The 12,793-nt window shown below is 40.1% G+C and overlaps 1 protein-coding gene across 1 annotated transcript in view; it reads left to right on the forward strand.

Moving 5' to 3' along the window:
• The first annotated feature begins 5,222 nt into the window (after positions 1–5,222).
• Positions 5,223–12,793, forward strand: part of LOC139708996 (junctophilin-2-like) — a 39,387-nt gene continuing 31,816 nt past the window's right edge. The window contains exon 1 of the mRNA XM_071620963.1: positions 5,223–6,025. Coding sequence (XP_071477064.1) covers positions 5,250–6,025 — 776 coding nt within the window. The 5' untranslated portion in view covers positions 5,223–5,249. The remainder of the gene's footprint in view (positions 6,026–12,793) is intronic.

Consider the following 12,793-nt stretch of genomic DNA (forward strand, 5'->3'; position numbering starts at 1 on the left):
CCTTGATAGCAGGAAGTTTACCTTTCATTGTTCGAGGTTTCGTTGATGCGGGGTTTACTCGGATACAAGGCTTAAACAGTGTCTTCTGATTTCTTTTATTCAGAATTCCTCAGAATACACCATTCAAATAGGTAATTAGCATTGCTACTTCGCAAAGCTGTTAGCCAAATTCTTTGCAGACTTGACCTCTCACATGTCAGCTGCACGGTCATGCACTAAATAGTCTTGGTCAGCTAACTTGGTCAGCGACTTATGACTCATTTTGTCAGAGCGCCACACATATAGAGTTGGATCTGGAGCTGTTTTTTAGTTTAAAAAGGTCACATCATTGGTTTGAAAAACAAAAATTATTGTGAAAATGGCATTTTCCTTGTCAAATGCAATCAGTCAAAAGTATACTAACCCATACATTTCCTGAAAGGAACTTGGTTTTCAGTATTTAGCTGTAATTATATAATTTGAGGGAATACAAGCGTAAAATATCAAGTAAACTTTGAGCTGTTTGTTCATTATGATCACATACCGCCTTAGAAATTCTGAAACTACTGCTCTAAGCTCATCGTTTCCTTTGTAAAACTTTACTTTTCACTATTTGAGCTGTAAGTTTGAAAGAATAAAGGACACTTTTGTGACAAGTTATCCCTATACTACTCAGTATGTTTCTACTGAGGAAAAAATTTGAGGTGTTACGGCGCATCACCGCACATCACCGCAAATCACCTCGCATCGCCTCGCAACACCTTGAATTTTTATCACTTTGATAATAGAAACACCCTCTAAGCCCAGCTCCTCTCTCCCTCCTCTAGTTAAAACAAGGGCTCTTTTATATCCATGTTTATATTACCACATTCCAATCTCTGGAAGCCTGAATGTTGCTGTGTATTACTGTGGCTATGCAAACTGAATAAAATCAGTCCTACTCCTGAAGCTATTGAGTGAACATGTACTTTCTACCTGAGGGTTATATAGCGTGCAACCGTTAGGTTATCTTTATTCATACAAACACAACACTGGTGACAGGGATTTTTGGATATTGACATCCTGTGTATTTTGCAGTGGACTCCGCCCCTCAGCAAAACAGAGAAAAGTGAAAAAGATATCTCATAATGACAACTTAATGCCAACACATGGGAAGTGCTGGATCATTGGGGCCATTTAATGCCCACAGTGAAGACTGGCCATCTTTATAGCCATCCTCGTATTTTTCGTCTGGCGATATGACATTCGATAATGGATTAACTCCTCCACTGGTTGTACTGTAGTGATTAGTGTTGTAGTAAGATCCAAGGTGTTGCTGTGCTCTCAGCTGCGAGAGGCTCTTCGTTTCATGTAATCAGTGGAATTTTAGCCTTGTGGAGATTTCTCCTTGGCTACATCTCTATTCCATTGTGTCTTGGGGACCCTTTCAGCTTCCTGTCACCTGCTCAGAGACCACATTGGCCAATCTACTGGTAGTGTCTGTATAGTACACTGCTTACTTCCAAGGTCCTTCAGAGCATCAAATCATGACCTTCCAACAACTGGTTTCTGCCCTCGCAACCCATAGGCTCGCAATGGCAGCATTTCCTGCCTTTGCCACCCTAAAAGGGACTTAGGTTGAGATCTAGCTACCCTTTGCATGCCCTAGTCCAGGGGGTTTTCCCTCTGACCAGCGTGCATTAAAGGGACTGTACAGAACTGGTTGACATGAAGATTCAGGTTTATAATGTTTTTTTGGTGAGATAATGAGAAGCCTCTTATGAAATATGAAAGAGCATGTAATTTCAAGAAGGATTCAATGTTTATTTGATGAAAATTGGACTTGAAATGGCTGAGATATCCAAAAAAGCAATCCTAATAAAATTGACAGGCCACAATTTTTATTAGGATCTCTTTTTTTTAACCTTGTTTTTAGATATCTCAGTCATTTTAAAACCAATTTTCATCAAATAAACTTTTGATTCCCCTTAGAATTGTATGGTCTTTAACATTTCATAGAGTGGTACTAAATATCTCGCAAAATGTTACAAGCTGAATCCTGACTTCAACCGGGACTGTACAGTCCCTTTAATTCATGACCCTACAGCAACTGGTATTTGCTTTTGCCACCCGCAGGCTTGCTATGGCAGCTTTTCCTCCCTTCTCTGCCCTTACAGGGGGGCCAAGGTTACGGTCTTTTCCTGTGCCTCCTTACCAGCCTTGGGGACCTGATGGTACTTTGTTACAGCTTCCTGCATCTACAGCAGCTTCTTTTACTTTTCGCCAGGTAGACATCCCTCTTTCCAGCTTTTCTCCAAGTCCCAGCACTTCAGGTCCATGTCATTGTGATGACCATGGTCATCTCGAGAACTGTTGTTATGAGTCTGTCGTTCTCAAGCCCTCCTGCCTTCCCTACTCTAGTCAGATGCACCTTGGTGGGGATGGGGGGTCTGTTCAGAATGTTTTGGACCCCTCAACTCCCTGCAATTGTACTCTGCCGGCTGACCCTTGACCTTTTAGTGTGGCTTTGTGTAATTTCCACTTTGCACTTATCCTCTCTCTTTCCAAGAGAATGATTTGTGATCGCAGACTTGTTACCCAGGAGTAACTACCTCTCTGTGCAATGATCGCCCCTGTTATCGGTGCTTACAAGTTTTTTGGGGGGCATTTACTCTTCCACAGGTGAACCTTATTCATGTCCCCTGATGCATCGCCTTCCATGTTACTGCACCATAGACGTTGACCTCCTCGCATGGGTAGGAGATGCACAAGTCAGTGTTCCTTTAAGCTCTCAACTTTAGTCCAGGTGAGCATGGATCGAGCTGCAACATCGTGTTGCAGCTTGAAGCTTGATCCATGCTCTAAATCTGCTGTTCCAGGCTTTTGTGCTAGGAAAATGCAGGCACTCACGTGGTCCCCATGGGCGCCCTTCTTGGTGAAGAATCAGACAGCCTCTATGGGCCCAGTCGAGGTCTTCCTTCTGGCCGTCCCACCTTCTTCGTAATTGTAGAGGACTAGGTGCCGAGCCTGTGCTGGCCTTGAACTGGTGCCTCAATCAAACCAGCTCTCTTTGGGCCCCTTTGTTTTTCAGGGCCCTCTTAGACCAATTCAAGCTGGCTACCCTTTAGGCTCCTCCAAGTTCATTCTTTTTATATGATTCCTGTGGTAGCACATGAAGCCTCTTTCAGTTCCGCAGCCTTGTGGTGTGTGCAAGCACATGGAAACATGTGCTTACTTCTTTCATGTGCATGCATTTCACCCTGTGTCAAGAATTCAGACTAGCAGTGCTCAGGGCAATCCACATGAATAATTGATAAAGCATTCATGTGCCTTGCAGCAGAGCTTGGGACAGGTGGCAGCCAGGTCCATTGTTCAAGGTCATTGTGAGTGCACACTCACATACACATCATTGGTTCCTGTGTAAAGTTCAAGTTTTGCATAGTGAGTGAAAATTCGATCACAATCTGGAACCTAACATTTAAAAAAATCATGGATTTAATGAAACTAATATAGGCTTTCATTTTCAAATTACCTCCAACTCAATTGTACACTATTCAGCTATTACTCATATCAATGACACTTTTATCTGATACATAGTTTTTGAACTCACAGCATTGAGTCAGCAGCCAATGGATACTACGCAATGCGACACGCCGCATCTTGCGACAGATTTCGACCAATCACAGACCCGGAATTCCGGTGCGAACGCGAGGATAATCTTTTTAAACTCGACGCTAGACATGTCTCTGAATTTTGCTAGTTCCTGACCCGTATTGAAATGAAGATGAGAAAACGTGCCCTTATTGTGATACTATATACTTTAGCGGACGTAGTTGTCACCATATTTTAGAGGGGCATGAAAGATTTCAGGTTAGTTTTTTGGCGTCAAACGTGAAGGAATATTTTTGAATACAGTACCGAACTTCGAGAGAGATTTTGATATTCTATATTTTTCTTTTCCATTTTATTTTGATCATGAGCATATTTGGTAATGTTTTCTCTTTCAGTCGATACTAAAAGTGTCGAAAACTGACAAGAAATACTCGTTCTACATGGATTTATTCATGACCATGTATCTGCTTATTACGTATGCAAGCACCGCTCAGTCGTGCATACGACTTGAATAAATACGTGCGTTTTCGCTCGGGCTGCGGACTGACTGCTGTATTTCCATTACAGCCTGTGGGGGTCTGTGCTATTCTGCATTATAAAGACACAGGTAAGAGTTTATCAAGAGGCAGATTAGGATGATCAGTAATGATCATCTTATCTGTAAGTGATAAACTCTTACCTGTGAGAACAGACCCTCCCTCCTTTCCCCTTTTGCTTGGACTTTGGTAGATGCGTGCAAAAGGAAGAGGAAGCATGTCTGCTGTCAGGCAGCTTTTATTGGGCAGTAGTGAGTGGGGTTTGGGTTGAGTGGGGCCTTCTTTGCTTTCTCATTCTTTATTTTGCGAGACTGAAGGCAGCATTAAAGGATAATGCAATGTAAAGGCACATGTAAGAGATAAGATGATCATTACTGGTCCTCGTAATCAACACCTGAGAGTAGGAAAGGGGATGATTTGGCTCAGTGGAATGACTTGTAACATATGAGTGTTGCTGGTTGATTCCAAGTGTCAGAATTTAACAGATTAATTGATGACACTTATAAAATCCAAAACAAAGGACTAGCCTCTGGATATTCTTTCCATGAACAAAACAAGGTGAATCTTAAGTATTTTACTTTACGGCACTGGAGAAAACACTGGTTTTTGCATGAAATCTCCAGATATGCAGGGCAGAAGAATATATGTCTATAGGTTCTGCGCTTTATAAATTGATATATATTATATATATATATATATATATATATATATATATATATATATATATGTATATATATATAAACATCTTTTTCTAGCTTTGTCTGTGGCATGCTTTGCTTGTCAACTCTTCAGATTCACATCTGTGAGAATCATGTTATCTACATCAGTAAAAAAAAAATCCATCCACTTTCCATAGATTATGATTGCCCTGTGAAAAAAAATGTAAATAATGTCACACCTGAGGTAATGGTTAATTTTTGAATACCTGCACATGCATTATATGAAATTGAAGAAAGTATTTCTGGTACTACGTGGAGCGAGTAATAGTAAAGTAAAGTATTTGTTATACTAAATGCTCAGTAGCGCTGCACTCTGATTTAACCAAGCACATGCCATGAAAGGCTAACTTTCTTTCTTCTTTGAATAACAATGTCTTTGTGTATTGTGATTCCAGGAATTTACCAGGGCCAGTGGACAGGTGGCATGCGTCATGGGTATGGAATCCGTAACAGTGTTCCGTATGGCATGGCTTCAATCGTCAGGCCTTCCTTGCGAACGTCTCTCACATCGCTACGGAGTGAGCATGAAAATGGCTCCATTGCAAGCACCTCACCTGAAAACTTTGGCCAACGGGGTGGCTTCGCACTGGATGTCTCAGATGACTGCACGTCAGATTTAGAGAGCACAAAGAGCACCACTATGCGGCGGAATGAAGGCCGGCGCCAAAGTCGGACTCTTATGGGCGGGTTTCGCAGCAAGAGGCGGAAAGATAGAAGTGGGACAGGGTCAGGGTCAGGGGACAATGCTAGTGTGGCCTCCCTGAGGCACAACCTTAAGCACCAGGACTCACTCAAGAGCAACGAAAGTACTATGAGCACAAGCTCCGTGCAATCCTCATGCTTTGAAAGTGAGATGGGCCACATGCAGGAAGAGGAAGCATCACATGATGTCACTGAAGTCTACATGGGTGAGTGGAAACAGGATAAGCGGGCAGGCTATGGGACCAGCCAGCGATCAGATGGCTATCAGTATGCAGGCGAGTGGCACAACAACAAGCGACATGGCTATGGTTGTTTAACATACCCCAATGGCCACAAAGAGGAGGGAAAGTGGAAACAAAACATGCTGGTTGCATCAGGAAAGAAGAAACTGTTTGTAATTGGCTCAAAAAAGATCAGCGACAGAGTGGAGAGAGCAGTCGAACTCGCAGGACAGGCAGCAAACATAGCCAGGCAGAAGGCTGATCTAGCGATATCAAGGTTAGGAAGAGCTTTATACATAAAGCAATATATTTTGTAGTCCTTCACCAAAACTAAACCATGACAAAACAAAACAAAAGTCTTATCTGGGAAATTTCTTGTATTCATCCTCTAATTCAGTTTGTCAATCAAATTGTACAATTTTATGCTTGTTATACCCCCACCCACACATAACATAGTGTGTATGGGGGTATATAGGAATCACTCTGAGGTTGGATGGCCGTTCGGTTGGTCCGTTGCAAAATCTTGTTGGTCGAACTCCTCTCTCATGTTTGAGCAATTGACCCCAAATTTGGCATGTGTGACCGCTATCAAAGGTAGATGTGCAAGACACCTTTTTCGTTAGTATCGCATAATGCGTTGCCATGGCAACAGCGTATTTTCATAAAAACTTGTGGATCAAACTACTCTCTCATTTTTTGAGCAATTAACCCCAAATTTAGCATGTGTGACCACTACCAAAGGAAGATGTGCATGACACCTTTTTCATCAGTATCGCATAATGAGTTGCCATGGCAACAGCAAATTTTAAAAAATCTTACAAAATATTGTGGATCGAACTACTCTCTCATTTTTTGAGCAATTGACCCCAAATTTAGCATGTGTGACTGCTATCAAAGGTAGATGTGCAAGACTCCTTTTTCGTTAGTATCGCATAATGCGTTGCCATGGCAATGGCATATTTTTATTAAAAGTTGTTGATCGAAGTACTCGCTCATTTTTTGAGCAATTAACCCCAAATTTAGCATGTGTGACCACTATCAAAGGAAGATGTGCAAGACACCTTTTTCATTAGTATTGCATAATGAGTTGCCATGGCAACAGCAAATTTTTAAAAAATCTTACAAAATGTTGTGGATCGAACTACTCTCTCATCTTTTGAGCAATTGACCTCAAATTTGGCATGTGTGACCACTATCAAAGATAGATGTGCAAGATGCCTTTTTTGTGAATATCGCATAATACATTGCCATGGCAACGGTAAATTTTCGTAAAAACTTGTGGATCGAACTACTTTCTCATATTTTGAGCAATTAATTTCAAATTTGGCATGTGTGACCGCTATCACAGGCAGATGTGCAAGACACCTTTTTCATGAGTATTTCATAATGTGTTGCCATGGCAACGGCAGATTTTCATAAAAATCTTACAAAATGTTGTGGATCGAACTACTCTCTCAGTAGCAATTCAGTTTGAATTTGAGATATGCGATCAATGTGTGTAGTTATGCAAAACACTTTTGATATGTGCGTTAATAAATCTGTTGCCATGCCAACAGCAGTTTTTTTTACCAATCATACAAAAATGTGTGGATTAATCTAACTCCTTCAGTTTTTAAGCATTTAGCTTGAAAATTGGCAAATGTGACCACTATGGTATGTAGATGTGCATACTTACTCTTTCGTCATTGTTGATCAATGCGTTGCCATGGTAACAGCATAGTTTGAATGAAAATCATACAAAAATATTGTGGATTCAGTTAACTCCCTCCGTCTTACAGCATTTGACTTGAAATTTGGCACATGTGACCACTATAGTATTTAGATGTGCAAACTTAATCTTTCGTCAGTGTTGAACAATGTGTTGCCATGGTAACAGCATTTTTTTAGATAAAGAGCATACAAAAATATTGCGGATTCAGCTAACTCCCTTAGTCTTTGAGCATTTGGCTTGAAATTCGGCACACATGACCACTGTGGTACATAGATGTGTAAACATAATCTTTTGTCATATGGTGATTAATGTGTTGCCATGGTAACAGCTTATTTTGAATGAAAATCATACAAAAACATTGTGGATTCAGTTAACTCCCTCAGTCTTTGAGCATTTGGCTTGAAATTCGGCACATCTGACCACTATAGCATATAGATGTGCAGACTTAATTTTTTGTCAGTGTTGAACAATGCGTTGCTGTGGTAACAGCATTTTTTCACTAAAAAGCATACAAAACTATTGTGGATTCAGCAAACTCCCTCAGTCTTTGAGCATTTGGCTTGAAATTTTGCACATGTGACCATTATAGTATATAGATGTGCAAATAATCTTTCGTCGGTGGTGAACAATGCGTTGCCATGGTAACAACATCTTTTCACTAAAAAGCATACAAAAATATTGTGGATTCAGGTAACTCCCTCAGTCTGTGAGCATTTAGCTTGAAATTTGGCACAAGTGACCACTATAGTAAGTAGACGTGTAGACCTAATCTTTCGTCATTGTTGATGAATGTGTTGCCATGGTAACAGCATATTTTGAATGAAAATCATACAAAAATATTGTGGATTCAGTTAACTCCCTCAGTCTTGGAGCATTTGGCTTGAAATTTGGCACATGTGACCACTATAGCATATAGATGTGCAAATTTAATTTTTCATTGGTGTTGAACAATGCATTGTCATGGTAACAGCATTTTTTACCAAAAAGCATACTCGTAAAGATATTGTGGATTCAGCTTACTCCCTCAGTCTTTGAGCATTTAGCTTGAAATTCGGCACACCTGACCACTATGGTACGTAGATGTATGAACTTAACCTTTTGTTATTGTTGCTCAATACGTTTCCATGGTAACAGCATATTTTGAATGAAAAATCATACACAAATATTGTAGATTCAGGTAACTCCTTCAGTCTGTGAGCATTTGGCTTGAAATTTGGCACATGCAACCACTTTAGTACAGAGAAACGCAAAATTCATATTTCATCATTGTTGAACGATGTGTTGCCATGGTAACAGTGTATTTTGACTGAAAATTATACAAACATTTTGATTCTCGTAACTCTCCGTTTTAGAGCATTTTGGCTTCAAATTTGGTACATTACCTCTACATTACCTAGATGTGCAAAAACTGTCTTTTGTCAATGTTGAAAATGTGTTGCCATGGTAACATTATATTTTGAATGAAAATGATACTCTAATATTGTGAATTCAACTAAGCCCCTCAGCCTTGTAGCATTTGGCTTGAAATTTGGCACATGTGACAGCTATGATATACAGTATGTCCCAAAAAAAATTACAACGGGACCCCCCGCAATGATATCTTTAAAAATAGTGAATCAATCTAAATACGAACTCAGGGCATGAAACTATAACTCATTGCCCACATCTTACAGAAAACCCCATTCGATTTGCTTCAGTGGTCAAAGAGAAATGAGGAATTTTGTAGAGGATGTCGGGAATCTCTTTTGTCCAAGTTCTCTCTATTCACGCACAAGAGCATTGAATTGCTAAAATTGGAAAAATTAGGCTCATGACATGCTTTACAACAATTTACATTTCTCTGTGACCGCTTAACCAAATTGAATGAGGTTTTCTGCAAAATATAGCTAAGATGTTATATTTTAAGGCCCCGAAGTAGCACTGAGACAGGTCGATCATTTTGGATGTTATCAATTCGAAAATTTGATTGTAATTACAATCAGATTTTCGCATTGATAACATCCAATCTGATTATTTTTTTACAATGCTACTTCAGGGTCTTAAAATATAACATCTTAGCACTATCTTGCAGAAATCCCTATTTGATTTGGTTAAGTGGTCACAGAGAAATTGGGATTGTAGTAAAACATGTCATGAGTTTGATTCTTTCAAGTTTAGCACTTCGATGATTTTGTGTGTGAACAATAGACAGAACTTGGACAAAAGAGATTCCCGACATCCTCTACAAAATTCCTCATTTCTCTTTGACCATTGAAGCAAATCGAGTGGGGTTTTCTGTAAGATGTGGGCAATGAGTTATAGTTTCATACCCTGAATTTGTATTTAGATTGATGCCATATTTTTAAAGATATTATTGCGTAGGGCCCCGTTGTAATTTTTTTTGGACATACGGTATAGTTGTGCAAACTTGATTTTTTCTTAATGTCCAACATTGTGTTGCCATGGTAACACAATATTTAATGAAAACCATAGAAATTGTCAGTTTATTTATCTTGCCCACTCAGTTTTTGAGCACTTGCCTTGAGATGTGGGACATGTGACTAACAGTGAGCAATACATTTATTCACTGTTGAACAGTGCATTGCCATGGTAACATTTTTTTCTATTAAAAAGTAAAAAAAATATAATCCTGGTTGAGCTAGTAATTCCCTCATTTGTGGGTGGGGGTATATTAATCACAGTGAGTGATAGTTCTAGTTGATCATGGAAATGATATGTTTGAATGAGCCATCAGATCATTAATACTAGTAACTTTGTGGACTATAATGCCTGTACAGTGACGGGGTGATCGTTAACGATCGTCCTGTCACTGTACGGGCATGCTAACCTGGAAACATTAAACTGCACATTACTTGAATATGAGACCATTCTGAAGCAAATAATTTTCACACAACAATAGATACATAATGTACCCTTAAATGAATCCCACAAGGATTGGAACAATTATCCGCCAGCATTCCCACTGATTCCCAGTGATCAGCTACTAGCCATCCCCTTTAACTCTCGACACATTTGTGACAAACATGTCATTTTAATTTGTTGCCAATGATATGAAACTGTTGTCACACATTTTCAAGACATGCTGTAGACCTATTGGGAGAACCATGCATTCCCTTCAACTTTCCAGCATTTCTGCAGGTCCCCTGTTATTGTGCTGCCAAAGGATATCTGTGTCAATGTGTCCAAAATCCTTGATGAATGCTGTGAACTAGCTTACCTGTCTTTGGTGATTAAAGAATCAGTTTGCATCCATGGATCATTCATTGATTTTACACAGGAAACTGAAGAGGCTGTCATAGCTAAATATACTATGCTACATTCCATGCTAGCAGTGGCAGATCAAGGATTTTGAAGGGGGGTGCAAGCAGCGAGAGTGCAAAAGACCGAGCGGGATGAGGGTTTGGGAGGGGGGGATCCCCCCCTGCCAAGGTAAGGACTTCTTGAAAAATCATGTTTAAAAGTTGAAAAATTGAGAGCACTTTTTGATAGAGGATAGACATTAACTTTAAACATTGTTATTTAATGAATAAAAGACCAGGATAAGTTGGTTGTAATATACACAAAAAGACAAATGAGATACCTCTTATTTTTGACTAACAGTAAAAATACTGACTTTGAATAATGAACTTAAGTCCCCGTTCTACTATCATGATCTGAACCCCTATCTATCCCAATTCAACATCAGGGAAGAGTGGCAAAGCATACAGGGATCAGTTTAAATCAGAAGCATCCTAGCAGCATCCTTGTGACAATGATGCACACCTTTGTGGAATATTTGGAAAATTGTCTATCCCCAAAGTGTGCAGAATCTAAATCAATGGATGGGAACCGAGCGGGGAAAAGGTAAATTGAAAGAGGAAGAGGGAACTTTTAAATTCATTAGAATTGAAGTAATAGATCTGGTGCACACTTAAATGAAACATTTGGAAATCTGTCAATCTAAATGTGTTCTAAGTCTACATATAGGTAAAGGACTGAACGGGGGAGGGGGTATCCCCCTCCCACGCCAGAGAGATTTTGCATTTTCAGAATTGAAATTCAGCAATCTGTTGCACACTTTGGATAGAATATTTTGACAGTTTTCTGTCAAAAATCAGAGAAAATTGTCCTCATTTCGGAAATCATTGGGGAATAAAATGCCATGTTTGCCCTGCCCTCCTCCCCCCTCGTCCTCTAGGATGGACGTCCCTGCATACGCGGGGCTTTTGCATTTTTAGAATACAAATACAAATGAAAATATCTCATAAACACATTTTTGATGAAATTCGGAAAGCTGTCAGCCCCGAAAGTGTACCAAAGTTTTTAAACGGAAGCCAAGCGGGGAAAAGGTTAATTGAAAGAAGATATCCCCTCCCACCTGACAGAACTTTTGCTTTTTTTTTAAACTGAAGTGACAGACCTGGTGCACACTTTAGATGAAACATTTTGGAAATCTGTCAATCTAAAATTGTACTAAGTCTATAGGGAAAGAACCGAATGGGGGAGGGTGTGGGAGAGACTGTACTAAGTCTATAGGGAAAGAACCGAATGGGGGAGGTTGTGGGAGAGGGTATCCCCCTCCCAGGCTGGAGAGATTTTGCATTTTCAGAATTAAAATTCAGCGATCTGTTCCACACTTTGGATAGAATATTTGGACAGTTTTCTGTCAAAAAACAGAGGAAATTTTCCTCATTTCGGGAATCATTGGGGAACAAAATGACATGTTTGCCCAACTCTCCAAAGTGTACTAGTATTAGGCAACGAAATGGGGGAGGATGTGGGAAGGGGTATCCCCCTCCCACGTGAACAAGATTTTGCATTTTCAGAATTGAAAGTCAAGGATCTGGTGCATAATGGGTGAAATATTTGGACAGTTTTCTGAAAGCAGGAAAACTTTCCTCTTTTCAGGAATTATTGGGGACAAAATTACCTGTTTGCCCCCTAGCCCTCCAGGATCGAAACCCCTGCATAAGAGGAAGCTTGTGCATTTAATTGTACATTTTCATCTTCTTCTTGAGAACCCCATGACCCATTTTCACCAAACTTGGCAGGTAGCATCCCTAGGGGGTTAGGAACTCAATTTGTTAAAATGGGCACCTTGCCCCACCCAGGGGGCCCCCAGGGGACCCCCAGGGGGCCCAAATCCCCCAAAATTAAGGAATCTTTAAAAATCTTCTTCTCTAGAACCAGAAGTGATGGAGCTAAGTTAATACTATGAGTTAGTACATTGATGACTGCAGTTTCAAGTTTGTTCATGGCAGAATCAGGGGTGCCCCCCTTGGGACCCAGGGGAGGGGGGTGGGGAGGGGTTCTAATGGGGCCTAAATTGTACATTTTCATCTTCTTCTTGAGAAC

Source organism: Diadema antillarum, unplaced genomic scaffold (genome assembly GCF_040938485.1).
Source record: "Diadema antillarum isolate AM-2024a unplaced genomic scaffold, OU_Dant_1.0 seq00001395_RagTag, whole genome shotgun sequence".
Taxonomy (NCBI): Eukaryota; Metazoa; Echinodermata; class Echinoidea; order Diadematoida; family Diadematidae; genus Diadema; species Diadema antillarum.